At 34.1% G+C, this 19,932-nt stretch overlaps 6 protein-coding genes across 6 annotated transcripts; 4 read left to right on the forward strand and 2 right to left on the reverse strand.

Annotated features, from left to right (window-relative positions):
* The first annotated feature begins 1,053 nt into the window (after nt 1–1,053).
* LOC126694861 (uncharacterized) lies at nt 1,054–1,581 on the forward strand. Its single transcript, XM_050391380.1, has one exon. It carries the CDS (start codon nt 1,246–1,248, stop codon nt 1,513–1,515), a length of 270 nt encoding a protein of 89 aa, XP_050247337.1. The 5' UTR covers nt 1,054–1,245; the 3' UTR covers nt 1,516–1,581.
* A 2,088-nt stretch (nt 1,582–3,669) lies between these two features.
* On the forward strand, nt 3,670–6,976 carry LOC126694866 (uncharacterized). The gene is made up of 2 exons (XM_050391384.1): nt 3,670–4,231; nt 6,945–6,976. Exon 1 carries the CDS (start codon nt 3,929–3,931, stop codon nt 4,196–4,198), a length of 270 nt encoding a protein of 89 aa, XP_050247341.1. The 5' UTR covers nt 3,670–3,928; the 3' UTR covers nt 4,199–4,231; nt 6,945–6,976.
* Nucleotides 6,440–6,976, forward strand: LOC126694867 (uncharacterized). Its single transcript, XM_050391386.1, has one exon. It carries the CDS (start codon nt 6,641–6,643, stop codon nt 6,908–6,910), a length of 270 nt encoding a protein of 89 aa, XP_050247343.1. The 5' UTR covers nt 6,440–6,640; the 3' UTR covers nt 6,911–6,976.
* A 318-nt stretch (nt 6,977–7,294) lies between these two features.
* On the reverse strand, nt 7,295–8,113 carry LOC126695975 (uncharacterized). The gene is made up of 2 exons (XM_050392765.1): nt 7,802–8,113; nt 7,295–7,696 (listed from the first exon to the last, which is right to left on the reverse strand). The coding sequence occupies exons 1-2, from the start codon at nt 8,111–8,113 to the stop codon at nt 7,295–7,297; spliced, it is 714 nt and encodes a 237-aa protein (XP_050248722.1).
* A 3,966-nt stretch (nt 8,114–12,079) lies between these two features.
* LOC126695976 (uncharacterized) lies at nt 12,080–12,801 on the reverse strand. The gene is made up of 2 exons (XM_050392766.1): nt 12,476–12,801; nt 12,080–12,356 (listed from the first exon to the last, which is right to left on the reverse strand). Exons 1-2 carry the CDS (start codon nt 12,799–12,801, stop codon nt 12,080–12,082), a joined length of 603 nt encoding a protein of 200 aa, XP_050248723.1.
* Nucleotides 12,802–17,664: 4,863 nt separating this feature from the next.
* LOC126694862 (uncharacterized) lies at nt 17,665–18,245 on the forward strand. Its single transcript, XM_050391381.1, has one exon. It carries the CDS (start codon nt 17,910–17,912, stop codon nt 18,177–18,179), a length of 270 nt encoding a protein of 89 aa, XP_050247338.1. The 5' UTR covers nt 17,665–17,909; the 3' UTR covers nt 18,180–18,245.
* The last annotated feature ends 1,687 nt before the right edge of the window (nt 18,246–19,932 follow it).

Below are 19,932 nucleotides of genomic sequence, written 5' to 3' on the forward strand. Positions count from 1 at the left end.
ATGTAATTAAAAAAAAAAAATGTTCTTCTACAAATAGACCCAATGAATAGAGATGATTTGATACAACCTTTTACTATCTCAAAATTAAAATTGACTGCTAGATTTTATAGTTTATACTGGGTTATTCTTTTCACTATTTTTTTTCTTAATGAAACGTTGAAAATTATTTTAATTAGGATTTTAGATTTTCAATTACAGTGATGGAATCAATTTATTTTTTACAAGCAATGCATCTATACATTCCAAGACCTCCCTTTATTACTTACAAAAATCAAAATATGGGTTTAATCAAAGGGTGGTCTCATAAGCCTCTCCTACATTATTGGCGTGCATTGATCATATGGGGATTGGGTTTAAGGTACTTTTCAACCTAATCTAAACCCTTTGAGTTTTTAAATCCCCAACCCTACATAACATGAAGTGATTGGGTTAAGTTGTGTCATTTTTAGTTGTGACAATTTTCTTATGTCTCTGGGTTCTAGTTAGCTCAACTAATAAAGGATTTTATGGTTGTATAAGTGATATGGGGTTTAATCCCCACCTACACCAAAAACTAATTGGTGTCTTGCTCTGATAATAAAAAGTTATTATCAGGAACGGACACCATAGGTTGAAACTCTAAAAAAAAAAAAAAAATTTCTTATGCCTAATAAAACAGAAGGAAATAAATTTAATGAACAAATTTAAAAAGCATATAATTTTTAAAATATTAATAGAATGGATTGGGTCCATCACTTGGTTAAAAATCTCGCCAACCTAAACTTGAGCTTCAAAAGATTTACTATCAATTCAATTCATCAACCCTTGAAAAATTAACCCGAGTGTCGGTAGGATTTGATTACATCGAAATTTATCGAGTCGGCGGGTTGAAAGCAGGCCCCTTCAAAAGTCTGCTTCATAATAAAACGAATAATAGCAACCCCACATATTAATTCTTTATCCATTTGTCATCCCCACTAGTGTCCGAATTGGCTCCATTATTGTTTTTGTCTGTTCTGAGTGGCCGTATGAGCTAAGCAAATGGTTTTGGAGTCCAAATACCAGGGTTTTCCCCCAAACTGCTGGCAAAACTGCCTATAGTTTTGCTTCCAAAACCTTCTCACCTGCCACTATCTTCACACATTATATAAGATCCATTTCCTTACATTGGGCACCATCAAAATTCGAAAGCCAAAATCTATTTTACATCTTCCGAACTTCCAAATTCCCAATTATTTCAGATCCAATTTAGAGCAAGAAAGCAGTATGAGTGCAACAAGTAAAGCTTCTTGGATGGTGGCAGCTAGTATTGGTGCAGTTGAGGCCTTGAAAGACCAAGGTGTTTGTAGATGGAACTATCCTCTAAGGTCACTTCACCAGCATGCGAAAAACAATATCAGATCATACTATCAAGCCAAGAAACTCTCAGCTCAGTCTTCCTCGGCTATATCTAGTAAAGTGAACAACGAGAAGCTAAAGCAGAGTGAAGAGTCTTTGAGAAAAGTCATGTATTTGAGTTGTTGGGGTCCTAACTGATCCCCCCTACACTTCTTGTAAATATATGGCCAAGTTTTGAATCAATATAAATTGCTTCATCCCAAATTTTTGTCTGTTATACTTATCCCAACCAATTTCATTTCACTAATGGTCGATTTAGGACAGCAGTCGGAGCTTTTAAGTATTCAACTTTTATAGTCATTTTTGCCGAGAATCGCTGATACTTGTATATTTGTGACATGTTCCTCTTTGTTTTTATCTTAGTTTTTTATGGGTATATTTGGGTTATAGAATGAATTGAATTTGGTCGGATTTGAACAGGATAAAGCTGAACTGAGAGAGATTCAAATGATTTTTGTTTAGCCATTTTAAAGTACCTGATAAAAGAAACGTGATAAAATCTTTCTTTGATTTCTACCGGTGAAAATAAATTGCAATCAGAAAATGTAAAGGGGGGTTTCTGTAGAGTTTTGGATGAGTTCTACAATGACAAGAAGCAGATAAGCATTTTATGAAAATTGCCACCTTGTCTGTCACCAGTAAGGACGGAGCCAGAATTTGTTGCGTATTAATACGAGGTCAAGGGTATTGTATTTGATTTCTTGAATATTAGTAGAATTTAGAAAATTCAACACATTTTCCGTTTTGAAAGAAAGAAGCTCAAAAAATTTTGGGGGCCAGAGGCGAGAATATAAATTTTATTTTTTAATTTTTTTTATTACTTAAGGAAAAAAAATCAAAAAGAGGGGGGCATCCTATGGATGGAACCAGAATTTTGTCTTTCAGAGGGTCAAAACAAGAACAGAGTTTTTTATAATTCAAGTAAGAAATAATTAAGCTTATCAAAAAAAGAGTAAGAAATACTTAAGATTCAAAACCGAATTAATACATGAAATATAAATACAGTATCTATTTAGTATTAATAAAATATAAACAAAATAAAAACACGAATAGTTGTTTCTTAATACTTTGCAACTTCTCTTTTGATGTATAAAATCAACAAGTTTGTCAAAACATTGTTTTCCATTTTATTGAAAAAGTTAGTTTTGATAATATTTTTGAGTGAAAATGTTCATTCCATATTTGCAATAGAAATTGGAAGAATAAGAACTAGTGCGACCACTTTGAAAATATATTAATAGTTTATTGATTCTTGATTCCGGAGTAGCCATTGGCATGATTTAAAAAGCATTTAACAGTTACTTTTTGAAGTGCAGATGTCCAACTACATGTGCTCATAATGGTGAAGTTTCATTTTCAATACTAGTTTTTTTTCTTCATAATTTTTGAATTCTTACATATATAAATTTCAACTGGCAAACAAATATTATCAATTCTAATAGAATTCATGTGATTTTCGAGAATTCAAAATTAAGAATAAGCAATTTTCTCTCAAAGTTAGGAATAAGCAATTCTATTATATGTTTATTAAACTGATGATTTAAATCTTGTAATTGAAAATTTACTATAGCATATAAAAATCTAATAAATAATAATACACAATTATAAAATTATCTTACTCATTGGAGAAAAACAAGTACCAAACAATCATTTTAGAGTTGAGGGGAGGGGAGGGGGGGGGGGGGGGGGAGAATTTTTAATCCAAAAGTCTTTATCACACTACATTGTTGTATAAATATTATTATTATAATACTATTATTAGTCACAAATCCATGCGATGTGTGAGAATATATAATTATTTTGTAATATACTATAACTCATAATTTATTATGTAAAATTTATTGAAGATAATATGTTCACCTCAAAAATTGAACTATTTCTTAAAATATTTTCCTACTGTCTATTTTTACAAATATATCATTTTATTATTTTGAGTTTATATTTTTTATTTTTTTGGAAAGCCAAACTATTGTCTGGAGCAACCTTAGCCCGACTTATTCTTAACCCCTTTTAAATGACCCACTTTTAGACCCGAACCCCATTAGCCCGACTTATTCTTAACCCCTTTTAAATGACCCACTTTTAGACCCGAACCCCATTGGCCCGACCGACCTGACCTGCCTATTTTGCCACGTCCCAGACCTCCTTTTATTACTTGACAAAGACAAAAGGAAAAACAGGGCTAGCAACCCCACCAACCTTTTATTTATCCATTAGTCATACCCTCATGTCTCTTTAATTGATTTCTTTATTAGTGCTTCTGTCTCTTTCTAGTGTCCAAAACTCCAAATTCAAAGGCACAGCCTATGAGCAAAGCAAATGGTTTTGGTGTCCAAATACCAGGGTTTTCTCCCAAACTGCTGGCAAAACTACCTATAGTTTTGCACCCAAAATCTTCTCACCAGCCACTATCTTCACACATTATATAAGATCCCTTCCCTTACATTGAGCACCATCAAAATTCAAAATTCAAAACCCAAAATCTATTTTTCATAATCCGTACTTCCAAATTTCCATTTGTTTCAGTTCCAATTTAGAGCAAGAAAGAAGTATGAGTGCAACAAGTAAAGCTTCTTGGATGGTGGCAGCTAGTATTGGTGCAGTTGAGGCCTTGAAAGACCAAGGTGTTTGTAGATGGAACTATCCTCTAAGGTCACTTCACCAGCATGCGAAGAACAATATCAGATCATACTATCAAGCCAAGAAACTCGCAGCTCAGTCTTCCTCGGCTATATCTAGTAAAGTGAACAACGAGAAGCTAAAGCAGAGTGAAGAGTCTTTGAGAAAAGTCATGTATTTGAGTTGTTGGGGTCCTAACTGATCCCCCCTACACTTCTTGTAAATATGTGGCCAAGTTTGAAAGAATATAAATTGCTTCATCCCATATTTTTGTCGGTTATCCTTATCCCTATCAATTTCATTTTACTAATGGTCGATTTAAGACAGCAGTAGGAGCTTTTCAGTATTCAACTGGTATAGTCATTTTTGGCTATAATTGCTAATATTTGTATATTCGTGACATGTTCCTCTTTGTTTTTTAACTTCGTTTTTATAGGCATGTTTGGGTTATAGAATGAATTGAATTTGGTCGATTTTTTTTTTTTTTTTTAATGTTATATTTGGTCGAATTTGAACAGGATAAAGCAGAACTGAGAAATATTTAAATGATTTTTATTTACCCCTTTTATAGTATCTGTTTCAGGAAACGTGATTAAAATCTTTCTTTGCAGTACAATTTCCCTTTCTACCGGAGAAAATAAATTGCAATCCGAAAATGTAAAGGTATTTTTTTTTGGGGTAGATTTTGGATGAATTCTACAATGACAAGAAGTGGATAATAGGCATTTTAAGAGAATTGTCACCCGGCCTTGTCCGTCAACGGCAAGGATGGAGCCAGAATTTGTTTCTTGGAGGGTTAGATATTAATAAAAGGGTATTGCATTTGTTTTCTTGAGGGTTAGAACCTATTGAATATTAGTATAATTTAGAAAATTCAACACATATATAATGCAGCTTGATAATTAATAATTAATAATATATAATAATAACACTATCATAAATAAATTTATCATGCGCAATATGCAGTTCCGCGACTAGTTATTATAAAAGAAGTGCTTTTACAAATAGTTAACTCAAATAGACTCAAGCATTAGAGATATTTGACACAACCTTTTACTATCACAACATTAAAATTGACCTCTAGATTTTATAGTTTACACTAGGTTTCACTAATTTTTTTCCTAGCAAAATGTTGAACATTTTTTATAATCAGGATTAAAAATTTTCAAATACAAATGATGGAATCAATTTGCTTTTTTAAAAGCCATGCATCTATATGTTCCAAGACCTCCCTTTAATACTAACAAAAATGCAAAAACATGGCCTTAATCAAAGGGTGGTCTCATAATATAGCCTCTCCTATATTATGGGCGTGCATTGATCATATGGGCATTGGGTTTATGGTACTTTTCAACCTAATTCAAACTCTTTGAGTTTGTAAATCCCCAACCCTACACAACATGTAGTGATCGGGTTAGGTTGTGTGATTTTTAACTGTGACAATTTTCTTAGACCTAATAAAACAGAAGGGTGGTTTTCATTCAGCTACTAACTTCAAAATACTAAAGTAAATCAAAACTACAAATTTAAACAACCCTAAAGTAAAGTACAATATATTTAGGGTAAAATACTATTTTGGTCTTTAAATTTTACTAAAAGTTTATTTTTCATTTCTAAACTTTGAAAAGTTCTCTTGCCATCCTTAAACTTTGTAAACAGTTTTTTTTTCAATAGTTTAGAGACAAAAATAGGGATGAAAAAGAAATGAAAAGATTTTTTCAATAGTTTAGAGATAAAAAAAAAAAAAAAAAAAATTTTAAAGTTTAACGAAGAAAGTAAAATATTTTCAATAGTTTAGAAATGAAAAACAAACTTTCTATTGTTAAGAGAAAAAAAACTTGTTAAAGTTTAAGAATGATAAATGAACTTTTAGTAAAGTTAAAAACCAAAATAGTATTTTACCCATAAATTTAAAAAGCATATAATATTTAAAGGATAAAATTTAGGTACAGTACTTTAGGTGCTATTTCTTAGGTTCCCCTCTTAGGATTTAACTATGTCGTTACTTAACTAAAAAATACACTTCCATCCCATGAGAAAAAATCTACATAATAAAATTTTAAGAGAGGAACTTAAGGAACTGTACCTAAGTCATGCCCGTATTTAAATTATTAATAGTATGGTTTGGACCCTTTTAGATTACTTTGGCTAAAATTCTGCCAACCTAAACTCAAGCTTCAAAAGATTTACTCCCAATTCTACTCAACCCATGAAAAATTAACCCGAGTGTAGGTTGGATTCGATTAGATCGAACTGGTGGGTTAAAGGTTAAAAGTAAAACTTGAAAGCAAGCCCCTTGAAGTCTGCTTCATATAGCAACCCCACCTATCATTTCTTTATCCATTAGTCATACCCACTTGTCTTAGTTGGTTCTTTCTCTATTATTTTGTCTGTTCTGAGTGACCGTATGAGCTGAGCAAATGGTTTTGGAGTCCAAATACCGAGGTTTTCTCCCAAACTGCTGGCAAAACTGCCTATAGTTTTGCTCCCAAAATCTTCTCACCGGCCATATCTTCACACATTATATAAGATCCATTTCCTTACATTGGGCACCATCAAAATTCGAAACCCAAAGTCTATTTTACATCTTCCGAACTTCCAAATTCCCATTTATTTCAGATCCAATTTAGAGCAAGAAAGCAATATGAGTGCAACAAGTAAAGCTTCTTGGATGGTGGCAGCTAGTATTGGTGCAGTTGAGGCCTTGAAAGACCAAGGTGTTTGCAGATGGAACTATCCTCTAAGGTCACTTCACCAGCATGCGAAGAACAATATCAGATCATACTATCAAGCCAAGAAACTCGCAGCTCAGTCTTCCTCGGCTATATCTAGTAAAGTGAACAACGAGAAGCTAAAGCAGAGTGAAGAGTCTTTGAGAAAAGTAATGTATTTGAGTTGTTGGGGTCCTAACTGATCCCCCCTACACTTCTTGTAAATATGTGGCCAAGTTTTGAATGAATATAAATTGCTTCATCCCAAATTTTTGTCTGTTATCCTTATCCCTACCAATTTCATTTTACTAATGGTCGATTTAAGACAGCAGTCGGAGCTTTCCAGTATTCAACTTTTGTAGTCATTTTTGGCTATAATTGCTAATATTTGTATATGCGTGACATGTTCCTCTTTTTTCTTTTATCTTTTTTTGAAACTGAAAATTTCATTAATCAAAGACAGAATAGGTACAGAGCAGAAAACACCACAAGACAATAGCAGGACACAGCACCAACAGAGGCCACAGACAGCAAAGCCAAAAGAAAAGGAAAGAATGACATACATAAAACATTAGATCCCATCTAGCCTACACAAACTTGCTAGATTCAGGGACCTCATCAAACCACTTACATTCCTCTCCTGATCTTTTGGCCTGTTGAGCTAGCTCATGGGCTATTTTGTTGCTATTCCTGCAAATGTATCTAGCTTCTGCATAAATAAAACCATTCATTCCTTCCAAAATGCCATGGATTATATGGCCTGCAACTCCCCACACATCTTTGCTGCATATTGCTTGAACAGTTTGCATTGAATCTCCTTCCAAGATGATTTGATTTAATCCCAACTCCCTAGCGAGAACAATGCCCAGCTCCATAGCAATTGCCTCAGTCTCTTCCACTGCAAATCTACCCGAAAGGGGCTTACTCAAAGCTGCAACAACTTGATTATTCCAATCTCTAATTATGACTCCAATTCCAGAGTTCCCTTCCTTAGTTGGTATTGCCCCATCCACATTTATAAGATAAACATCTTTAGGAGGAGGTTTCTAGGCCCTATCCTTTGTCCCTTTTTGCTCTATTATTTGAATATTTGCCTCCTTGAAGTCTTCTATCAAACGGATAGCCGATCCCCAGACAAGTTCAGCAACAGCACCACCATTCTCATTCACCACCTGGTTCCTATTATACCAAATTGACCAGGCCACCCCAAAAAATTTCTCCAGGTCACTTTGAGTTCCCTGGTTCATTAAGATGAGAGCCAAATCAGTAACATCCAGACTGCAATCAAGAATTCTGATAGGGCAGTCAATCCATTTAGCCCACACTGCCTTAGCAGAAACACATTTTATAATGGCATGCTCAACTGCTTCAGGATCTTTTTTACAAATGGGGCACGTCACATCCATTTGGATTCCTTTTTTGAACAAATTGGTCAATGTGGGAATTGCATTCATACATAATCTCCAAGCAAATATTCTAATTTTTCCCGGAATATTCAAGTGCCACATCCTCTTGCATAGCGGAGCACACACATCACCCAGAGAAGATTCACCATGGTCTTCTTTTTCTAGGATCCTTTTAGTCACGTAATAAGCACTTTTCACTGAAAGGGACCCTTTCTTATTACCCACCTAGATTATAGAGTCCTCGGGAAGATGATAACTAATAGGGATGTTAAGTATAGTTTCCACCTCAAAAGGCAGGAAAATATTTTCCAGTCTATCCCTCCTCCATCGTTTTGTGTCTGTAAGTGCAGATACCATAGGAAAATCTCCAAAATCTTTTAGTGGGGAAACAACCTTGTATGTTGAAAGAGTTGGCAGCCACTTGTCATCCCAGATATGAATCAACTTCCCGTTTCCAACTCTCCACCTTGTACCTTGTCTCAATACTTCTAGACTTTGATGTATGCTTCTCCAAGCATAGGATGGGTTGCTTCCTATTTTTGCACTTAGGACATCACTGTTAGGGAAGTACTTTGCTTTGTACAAACGAGCCATCAGTGAGCATGGATCTACTAACATTCGCCACCCTTGTTTTGCCAACATCGCCAAGTTGAAAGCATGAAGATCTCTAAAACCCATACCACCCTCCCATTTTGATTTACACATCTTAGACCATCCAACCCATGCAATCTTAGACTCTTGCTGCCTTTGTCCCCACAAAAAATTTCTCATCATTCTTTCAATGTCTTCACATAACCCTTTTGGAAGCAAAAAACATCCCATTGTATATGTTGGTTTTGCCTAGGCTACTGCTTTTATCAGAATCTTCCTTCCACCTATAAATAGCATTTTTTCTTTCCATCCCATTAGCTTCTTCCCCACCCTCTCCTTTACTTCATTGAAAATTTGTTTATTTGATCTACCAATTAAGGATGGAAGCCCCAGGTATTTTTTTGGATGGGCATCAAGCATTGGGCCAAGAATTTCCTTCACTTCACTTCTTGTTCCTTCATCTGCATCTTGACTGAAAAAGACAGATGACTTGTCTATGTTTATCTTCTGACCCGACGCCTCTTCATACCTCTGAAGGATGTTTACAAGCTCCCTACTTTCCATTCCTGATGCTTTGTAGTACAAAATGCTGTCATCAGCAAACAGCAAATGGGTTATTCTTGGGCTGCCTCTGCATATTGAGATTCCAGATAGCTTTTTGTTCCTAGCTGCCTCCATTATCAATCCTGTAAAACCTTCAGAACAAAGGAGTAATAAGTATGGAGAGATGGGGTCTCCTTGTCGCAAACCCCTTGTAGGGGTTATACATCCATGAGCCTCCCCATTGATAAGTACAGCATAAGAGACAGTAGATATACACTTCATAATTAGATTAATCCATTTATCATCAAAGCCCATTTTCTTCATTATTTTTTCTAAAAAACCCCACTCAACCCGATCATAAGCTTTGCTCATGTCGAGTTTTACTGTCATATAATTGTCCTTCCACCCCTTTCTTTTCTTTAAATAGTGCATAATTTCAAAAACTATAAGAACATTATCAGTTATAAGTCTGCCATAAACAAATGCACTTTGATTTTCAGAAACAATGGTGGATAGAATAGGTTTAAGCCTATTAGCAAGAACCTTGGATATTATCTTATATGAAACATTGCATAGGCTAATGGGTAAAAAATCACTCATTCTAGTTGGGTTTTTTATTTTGGGGATGAGGGCTATATTCATTTTATTCAAATCTGCCATTGGTGCATTTGAATTAAGAATATTAAGGATTATTTCAGACACATCATCACCAATTATATCCCAATATTTTTTATAAAAGATAGCAAGCAAGCATACTGTCGGGACCTGGGGCTTTTGTCGGATGCATATTGTGGATAGCTTGGAAAATTTCCTCCTTGTGGAATTCTTTTGTAAGGTGCGCATTCATTTCTTCAGTGATTTTCCCTAGTATCAGTTTTGCCACCTCATTATCTCTAGTTGGGGATGAAGTTGTGAATAACTCCCTGAAATAGTCAATATCTACATTAGCAATGTCCCCCGTTCCTTCACATCATTTTCCTTCTTTGTCCCATAGCCCATTAATTTCATTCTTCTTCTTGCCCTAGGATGCTTTGTGGTGGAAGAATTGGGTATTCCTATCCCCTTTTTGATACCACTGAACCCTTGATCTTTGATGCCATTTTGTTTCTTCCACGTCGAAGAGCTCATTAATTTCCTTGCTAATCCTGTCAATTTCTTCCCTATTGTTCCCATCCAGATCAGCCTGGATCATAGCTTGAAGGCTCTTTCTTTTTTCTTGAATTTTTCGTGGAATATGGCCTAGATCAAAACTATTCCATCTTGCTAATCTAGTTGCACAGTCTTTTAAACCTTCTACTAGCCCACTTGAAGATTGCAGCCCAAAACGGTTCTTCCATACCTCTTGAATGATTTCTCTACATTTTTCATATCTGATCCAAGCTGCCTCAAAATGGAATTGTCTCTTTCCACGGTTGGGTGAGGCTTGTTTGTCAGTTAGTAAGAGAGCACAGTGGTCCGAAGTTGATTCCACTATGTGGAATACCTTTGAAGTACAATATAGCTCCATCCAATTAGCTGTAGCCAACACCTTATCCAATCTAAGACGAATTCTCTCTCCATCAGATCTTTGATTGCACCAAGTGAAACTAGGTCCCACATACCCCATATCTTGAAAACCATATTCATTAATTACATTTCTGAAGCTCTCCATATGGTTTTGAGATCTTTCTGTTCCTCCACATTTCTCAGTTGCTGATAGGATTTCATTATAATCTCCCATACACATCCATGGCATCTGGTATTGAGAATTCAACATTCTAAGGAGATTCCAGGACTTTCTTCTTAAGTTTGTATTAGGATTCCCATAAAACCCCGTAAGTCTCCATTTGAGGTCCAAGGAATGATCAGTTACAATCGCATCAATATGGAATCTCGAAAAGCTTTTAATTTCAACCTCCATATCTCTGATCCATAACAGGGCAATTCCACCACTTTTACCTTCACTAGGGACAACTAAACCACTTGGGAAACCAATCCTTTCTTTTACTTTTGTCATCCTTCTAACACCTGCTTTTGTCTCCATAAGGAAGACAATTTTGGGATTCTATTGTTGCACTAAATCGTGTAACACTCGAACTATCCGGGGATTCCCAATTCCCCGGCAGTTCCAGCTTAAGGATTTCATGGCTTTCAACGGTGCTGCCTAGCAGCCACCGGCGTTAAGTTAAGAGAAATTAACTCACCTACATGTGCCCTCTTCTACATGCCTTCCTCCTTTTCTTCCTCTGCCCAGATACTACGCTTTATCCCCACTGTACTATCATTGAATTCCATTATTGTTTCATTGCTTACTGTCTGACCCCGGGCTAGCTTCTTCCACCTTTCTTTTTTACCTTGGGCTTTTTCTATCTCTTTATTATTGCTCTGTTCTCCAACTGGATCTTTTTGGGCTTTTATTGGGCTAGTTACTTCCTCAGTTTCTGCAGTTTTTATGTACTCTTGGCCCACTGATGGTTCCCAAATATTACTGCTCATTGACTGCTCTTGGTCAATACTTCCGTTTGGCCCAGAGATTTGTTTACCTGCTTTTTCTTTTCCTAGGCCCACCCTTCCTACTTTTATTTCTCCAGTTTGGCTATTTTGAATTTGAATTTGAAATAAAGAATTTGACAAATCACTATCACTATCTAACATACTAGCAAAGCTTCTACTGACCTTTTGCTTCTCGAGATTCCTGCTTGTCTCCTGGCTCCTCCTTACTGCATCTTGTTCTCCCTTTCCTGCCCTCTCCGATGATGCATTTTGTCCCATTGCCGCCAGATTTTGAATTATGCTTTGTGTTACCATTGTCTTCGTTTGATCCTTCTTTTGACTGCCCATCTTACTTCCTCCCTAAGCTCTCAACCAATCATCATACTGAGGAAGTTCTTCCGTTTGCCTTTCCAAGCACGTACAACGCCGATCATCATGTCCCATTACTCCACAGAGAAAACAAAATACAGGGAGTCTCTCATAGCTGAAATAGACTTGAAATTTCTCCCCTTCCGGGCTAGCCATAACACCGCACTGCCTTAGTGGCTTATCCAGCGGGATGTTCACACGGATCCTCATGAATTTCGCTTGATTTGAAGACCCTAATTTCGAATCCGTAGCCATAAAAATTCCGATGCTATTGCCAATGTCCTTCCAATTTTTTTTGACATCATATTGAATGGCAAGCCCCAAATTTGTAGCCAAAATGGGGAATGGGTAAAGGACATGTTATTTGCTGTCATCCCCTTTTCCCACCTTTTGAGAAGCAAGAGATTGTTCTCAAAATTCCATGGACCATTAGTCTCAACCCATCTCATCTGATATTCGCTTGAAAATTTGAACTGGTAAGTATCATTCCCTACATCCACAATCCTCAAATCTGACCTTGTTTTCCATGCCGATCGCAGCATGCTCTTCAAAGCTCTCTGATTTTGCTTTCTGTCCAACAGTAATCTTCCTACCAAACTCAATTTGCACTCTTCGATCAGCTCCCTTCTGCCTTCCCCTGATACCACAATCTTTGTTTCTTCTTCTTTTGTTAGCTTCATGTGCTTGAGTTCTTCAATTAGATCTTCCTCCATGGCCGATTGACTTCCTAGGACGATTACCTTCAGTTGAGATTAGAAAAGAGAAGCTAACATTTGCCAGAGAAAGGATATCTACTATCTAGGTAGAGAGAGTGCTCGAGAAATTTCGAGAGAAAAGACTCCTACTTGGGAGAGAGCGTTTAGTTTTTTAGAGTATTCTTCTTTTGTGACATGTTCCTCTTTGATTCTTATCTTCTTTTATATAGGCATGTTTGGGTTATAGAATGAATTGAATTTGGAGGATTTTTATTATTATTTTTTGATGTTATATTTGGCCGAATTTGAACAGGATAAAGCAGAACTAAGAAATATTCAAATGATTTTTATTTATCAGGGGCACTAGGATTGGTGGTGTTAAAAAGTTATATTGGTAGAGCCAAATTTATATTTTTTTTTGGCTTCATAGCTACTGTACACAGCTAAAATTAGTTGTGCACGGCAGCTCATATGCAAATAATAAAATAAAATAAAATATTAAATTGTTGTGTTTTACTTTTTAATTAAAAAATCCTTTTTAGTTGTGTTTACGTTGCTTTTTAATGAATTTTTTTTATATTATTTTAATCAAATAGTTAAAAATATAGATTTATTGATGTTGGATGAATTGTAAAGTAAGAAGGTAAAATTGATAAAGTAACTTTTTGTGAAGCCATATTGCTAAATTTATGGCTCTACCAATATGAATGTTCTTAGAGTAATTGTTTCAAGGAACATGATTAAAATCTTTCTTTGAAGTGCAATTTCCCTTTCTATTGGAGAAAATAAGTTACAATTAGAAAATGTAAAGGGGGGTTTCGGTTAGATGTGGCAAATGGGCGGGTCGGGTTGCGGATAAATGGGTTGTAGGTTAAAATGAGTTATTTTATGCGGGTTAGAAAATGCGTTGGGTCAATTGGATTGACTCGTATTTTTCACATGATTTTTTTTATAAGAAAACAATATGTATTTGCCATTTGGAAAGGCACGCAGCAAATTACTTAATGTAAAATGCATTACTTTGAATTTCTCACTTAATACTTGTTCAATAATTTTAAAATTATACCAATCCCAACATTACTAACCAAAACAAAATAGCACAAAGGATAAGTAAAACAAATACACAAGTTTCATTTCTACACAATGTCAACATCCCAAAACATTAAAAAAAAAAATTATAAATGTCTTATTGGATAACTAATTTGACAAGGAATAAAAATATATATGAAATTTATGATCTGGAAAACTAATTTTATAATCTATTATCAATTGTGGTTGACACCCTCTTTCAATTTGAGAATATACATTAAAGTTTGTTTACTTATTTATACATTGTCTCTTTTATGAATATCATGTCATTGTTAAGCAACACACACTCTTGAAAATATCATAATTTATTTTGAAAAACCATTTATTTTGGACATGAATTGTTAAAAAAATAGACCTAAGCATTCATAATTTATGTTAATTTCATTGATACGTTGGCCTCACTCTTTTCACAATTATGAATGTTTCTCATACATGTCTATAATTTTAAATATATGTTTTTAACTCTATTGTGACCAAATTATCTTGGCATGTACTTTGTTATTTGATATTTAAAAATCTTTACTCATTACAAAATGTCTCAACCATTCATCTTTCAATTCATTTGCATGCAATTATGTAAAGGTCTCAATTGTTTCCTTAAAACTCACAATTAAACCAATATTGTCTTAATTTTATTATATTTTTTTTCCAATTTTTTTTAAAATGGTTCAGGTCGGGTCGAGTTGGACCGGGCCAAGAAATTCTGACTTGTTTTGCTATGTCTAGTTTGGTAGAGTTTTGGATGAGTTCTACAATGACAAGAAGCAGATAAGCATTTTATGAAAATTGCTACCTTGTTCGTCAACCGTAAGGACGGAGCCAGAATTTGTTGCTTAGGAGGGTTAGATATTAATACAAGGGTATTGCATTTGCTTTCTTGAAGGTTAGAACCTATTGAATATTAGTATAATTTAGAAAATTCAACACATTTTCCGTTTTGAAAGAAAGGAGCTCGTAAAATTTGGGGGCCAAAGGCCAGAACATAAAACTTTTAATTTTTTCTACTTAAGGAAAAAAAATCATTTAAAAAAAGTGGGGTGGGGGCCGGGGGGGGGGGGGGGGGGGCATTTTAGGATGGAACTAGAAATTTATCTTTAAGAAATACATTAAAATTCAAGACGAAATTATCTATTTAGTATTGACGAAATATAAAAAAAATAAAAACATAAATAATTGTTTCTTAAGAAATTTCTTACTGATCATTATTTCTGATATATTAAATTGAAACTGGAAATTCTTTTAAATTCTCAAAATCATATATGATTAACTTTGTACTAAAATTTGCAATAGCTTCTTATTTGATATACAAAATCAACCAGTTCTTGAAAATATCGTCTTCCATTTTATTGAAAATTTTGGTTTTGATAATATTCATTAGTGAAATGTTTGTTCCATATTTGTAATAGAAATTGGAAGAGTGAGTACTAGTACAACCACTTTGAAAATATATTGATAATTTATTGATTTTCAATTTCATAACAGCCATTGGCAATGGCATGAATAAAAAGTATTTAACAAATATTTTTTGAAGTGCAAATGTTGAATTACATGGTGAAGTTTCATTTTCAACACTAGTTTTTTTTTTTTTTTTTTTTTTTTTTTTTTTTTTTTTTTAATAATTTGTGAATTCTTGCAAATAAAAGTTGTTAACTGTAAAAAAAATATTATCAACTCTACTAAGATTCATGTGCCTTTTGAGAATTCAAAGTTGAGTTAAGAATAAGCAATTTCACTAATATGTTTACTAAACTGATGATTTAAATCTTGTAATTGAGAATTTACTATAATAATACAAAATTATAAAATCATCTTACTCATGGGAGAAAAACAAGTACCAAACAATTCTTTTTTTTTTTCCCTCTTAATTGTGTAGTCAAAATTCTCAAATACTTTACAAGGAGGTTTGGTGTCTTCACCCTCCCTGTATAGCCTTTTTAATTTTAATTATTTAAAATCAATACTTAGTCTTTTTTTGAGACAAACGATAGAAAATCAATATTTAGTCTTAGATTGGTTACGACCTAATATTGGTGTTGTAAGTCCTTTTTGGTAATTTGCACCTGAAAGAATGGTTTTAGACAAGCATTCTCCAAATACTCATTTGACAAAAATACCACATTTTCATGAGTTTAAAGTTTAAATAAACAATTATATGTAATATTAAAAATCACATTTCCAAAAATGCAAAATGCAAAATGTAACATTGCTTTTATTATTATTATTATTATTATTATTATTATTATTATTATTATTATAAAAGATGTGCTTTTACAAATAGTTAACTTAAATAGACCCAAGGAATAGAGATATTTGACACAAGCTTTTACTATCACAACATTAAAATTGACCTCTAGATTTTATAGTTTATACTAGGTTTCACTAACTTTTTTCCTAGCAAAATGTTGAACATTTTTTATAATAAGGATTAAAAATTTTCAATTACAATGATGGAATCAATTTGTTTTTTTAAAAGCCATGCATCTATATGTTCCAAGACCTCCCTTTATTACTAACAAAAAAGCAAAGCATGGCCTTAATTAAAGGGTGGTCTCATAATATATCCTCTCTTACATTATGGGTGTGCATTGATCCTATGGGCATTGGATTAATGGTACTTTTCAACCTAATCGAAACTCTTTGAGTTTGTAAATCCCCAACCCTACACAACATGTAGTGATCAGGTTAGGTTGTGTGATTTTTAATTGTGATATTTTTCTTAGGCCTAATAAATGTCCGTTTGGGAACAACTTATTTAGCTGAAATTGAAAACTTTTTGCTAAAAGTATTGTGAATAAAGGTAAAAATTAGCTGAAATATTTCAGTAGGACCCATGAATCATACCAAAAAATGCAGTGGAACCTATGAATAGTAGCAAAAATATGTTTGAAAAAATAATCAATGCAAAGGCACACTAAAATAGAAGAGTGGCTTTCATTCAACTACTAATTTCAAAATACCAAAGTAAATGAAAACTACAAATTTAAACAACCCTAAAGTAAAGTACAACAAATTTAGGGTAAAATAATATTTTGGTCTTTAAATTTTACCAAAAATTTGTTTTTCATTCCTAAATTTTGAAAAGTTCTATTGTCATCCTTAAACTTTGTAAACAGTTTTTTTCAATAGTTTAGAGACAAAAGTAGGGATGAAAAAAAAATATATATTTTTTCAATATTTTAGGGATGAATTTATTTTATTTTATTTTTTTAAGTTTAAGGACGAAAGTAAATTATTTTCAATAGTTTAGAAATGAAAACAAACTTTTCTATTGTTAAGGAAAAAAAAAATTTGTTAAAGTTTAGGGACGACAAATGAATTTTAGTAAAGTTAAGGAACTAAAATAATATTTTACCCATAAATTTAAAAAGCATATAATATTTAAACTATTAATAATATGGTTTGGGTCCCTTCAGATTACTTTGGATAAAATTCTGCCAACCTAAACTCAAGCTTCAAAAGATTTAAGGTTAATTATAAATTACACCCTTAAAATTTTGGGTTGATTAGATTTTACACCCTAAACTTTAAACTTTAAGGTTGTAATTTACAATTTATTCAAAGATTTACTACCAATTCAACTCAACCCATGAAAAATTAACCCGACTGTAGGTTGGATTCGATTAGATCGAATAGGTGGGTTAAAGGTTAAAAGTAAAACTTGAAAGCAAGCCCCTTGAGTCTGCTTCATAATAAAACAAATAATAGTAACCCCACCTATCATTTCTTTATCCATTTAGTCATACCCACTTGTCTAAGTTGGTTCCTTTTCTCTATTATTTTGTCTATTCTGAGTGACCGTATGAGCTGAGCAAATGGTTTTGGAGTCCAAATACCAGGGTTTTCTCCCAAACTGCTGGCAAAACTGCCTATAGTTTTGCTCCCAAAATCTTCTCACCGGCCACCATCTTCACACATTATATAAGATCCATTTCCTTACATTGGGCAGCATCAGAATTCGAAATCCAAAGTCTATTTTACATCTTCCGAACTTCCAAATTCCCATTTATTTCAGATCCAATTTAGAGCAAGAAAGCAGTATGAGTGCAACAAGTAAAGCTTCGTGGATGGTGGCAGCTAGTATTGGTGCAGTTGAGGCCTTGAAAGACCAAGGTGTTTGCAGATGGAACTATCCTCTAAGGTCACTTCACCAGCATGCGAAGAACAATATCAGATCATACTATCAAGCCAAGAAACTCTCAGCTCAGTCTTCCTCGGCTATATCTAGTAAAGTGAACAACGAGAAGCTAAAGCAGAGTGAAGAGTCTTTGAGAAAAGTCATGTATTTGAGTTGTTGGGGTCCTAACTGATCCCCCCTACACTTCTTGTAAATATATGGCCAAGTTTTGAATCAATATAAATTGCTTCATCCCAAATTTTTGTCCGTTATCCTTATCCCTACTAATTTCATTTCAATTTTGTACACCAGTTGGAACTTTTGTAGTATTAAACTTTTGTGGTAATTTTTGCCAAGAATTGCTATAATTTTTGTATTTGTGACATGTTCCTCTCTGTGTTTTTAAATTGAAGTTTGGGTTATAGAATGAATTGAATTGGGTCGAATTTGAACAGGATAAAGCTGAACTGAGAAAGATTCAAATGATTTTTATTTAGCCATTTTAAAGTATCTGTTTCATGAAACGTGATTAAAATATTTCTTTGATTTTTTGTCCAAAAAATATCTTTCTTTGATTTCTACCGGTGAAAATAAATTGCAATCAGAAAATGTGAAGGGAGGTTTCTGTAGAGTTTTGGATGAGTTCTACAATGACAGGAAACAGATAAGCATTAATTTTATGAAAATTGCCACCTTGTGCGTCATCAGTAAGGAGCCAGAATTTGTTGCTGGGGTGGGTTTATCTATTAGTACATGGGTATTTTGTATTTGCCTTCTTCAAGATTAGAACCTATTGAATATTAAAAGAATTTAGAGAATTCAACAGATTTTTTTTAAAGAAAGGAGGTCATAAAATTTTGGGGCCAAAGGCAGAGTATAAAATTTTTATGGCGTAAATGCACTTTTAGTCCATATATTTTGACTTTTTTTTTTTCATTTTGGTCCTTAGATTTTCATTTTACCATTTTTAGTCTCTAAACCAATTAACGCGTGATCTTTAAGTCCTTACCATCATCCAACTAACAGAAAATACTGACATGATTGACAGTATAGTAAAATAATAATTAAAAAATCTATTTTAGCATTAAAAAATTGCCACATCAACATCTAAATTAAAAAAAATTAATTTATTAATTTTAGCTAAATGAAAAAAATTAAAAAAAAAAAAAAAAAAAACTCGGGAAGAACATGATGAAAACAAGAACTCCAACCCAGATCAAAGAACTCAAGAACACAAACCTAAACACAGAATTTTCTTTCCTGACCCGTGACTGCCCTCAAATCACTACCACAAATCCACCGGAATCTGCCACAACACCATCAACTATCCACTACAATTCCAAAACAATAAACCCATCCACTACCCACACAAACCCATCGGAGTAAACTACCCACCCAAATCTGATTAAAAAAAAAATAAAACTCAACTAGTCCAAGCGCCATTCCTCTTTGATCTGAGAACGAAACCCATCACCAAACTCCAATCTGTGAACGAATCCCACCGCCAAACTTCGATTTGTGCCATCACCGAAACCCACCACCAAAGTCCAATCTCAGCCACTGAAACCCACCACCAAACTTCAATCCAGCCACCGACCAATCATGCAACCCATCACCGACCGACCCAAACTCTGATCTGTGCCATCACCAAAACTCCACCATAGACGCCGATCACCACAAACCCACACCCTCCACCACGCCGATCCACAAACTCAGACCTCCACCATGCCGATCCCCACAAACCCACGCCCTCCACCTCACCACGACAAGTCGGCAACACCATATGCACAAAAACCCACAAAAAAAAAAAAAAAAAAAAAAAAGCCAAAGAGAGAGACCCATTGATTTGAGAGTGGAGCTTGAGGCATATGGGTTTGGGTTTGGGTTTGAGCAAAATCAAGAGATAAAGAGAGTTCAAGAAGGCTAAGCACCAAGATAGAGGGAGA

This window comes from Quercus robur, chromosome 8, assembly GCF_932294415.1.
Source record: "Quercus robur chromosome 8, dhQueRobu3.1, whole genome shotgun sequence".
NCBI lineage: Eukaryota > Viridiplantae > Streptophyta > Magnoliopsida > Fagales > Fagaceae > Quercus > Quercus robur.

Excerpts from the sequence above, each read along its gene's own strand:
- LOC126694861 (XM_050391380.1), top strand. The coding sequence starts at position 1,246 with ATGAGTGCAACAAGTAAAGCTTCTTGGATGGTGGCAGCTAGTATTGGT.
- LOC126694866 (XM_050391384.1), top strand. The coding sequence starts at position 3,929 with ATGAGTGCAACAAGTAAAGCTTCTTGGATGGTGGCAGCTAGTATTGGT.
- LOC126694867 (XM_050391386.1), top strand. The coding sequence starts at position 6,641 with ATGAGTGCAACAAGTAAAGCTTCTTGGATGGTGGCAGCTAGTATTGGT.
- LOC126695975 (XM_050392765.1), bottom strand. The coding sequence starts at position 8,113 with ATGGATGTGACGTGCCCCATTTGTAAAAAAGATCCTGAAGCAGTTGAG. Across the intron at positions 7,697-7,801 it reads TGATAGAAGACTTCAAGGAG|GAAGGGAACTCTGGAATTGG; the intron begins GCAAATATTCAA and ends ATACCAACTAAG.
- LOC126695976 (XM_050392766.1), bottom strand. The coding sequence starts at position 12,801 with ATGGAGGAAGATCTAATTGAAGAACTCAAGCACATGAAGCTAACAAAA. Across the intron at positions 12,357-12,475 it reads AATCTCTTGCTTCTCAAAAG|CATCGGAATTTTTATGGCTA; the intron begins GTGGGAAAAGGG and ends CATTGGCAATAG.
- LOC126694862 (XM_050391381.1), top strand. The coding sequence starts at position 17,910 with ATGAGTGCAACAAGTAAAGCTTCGTGGATGGTGGCAGCTAGTATTGGT.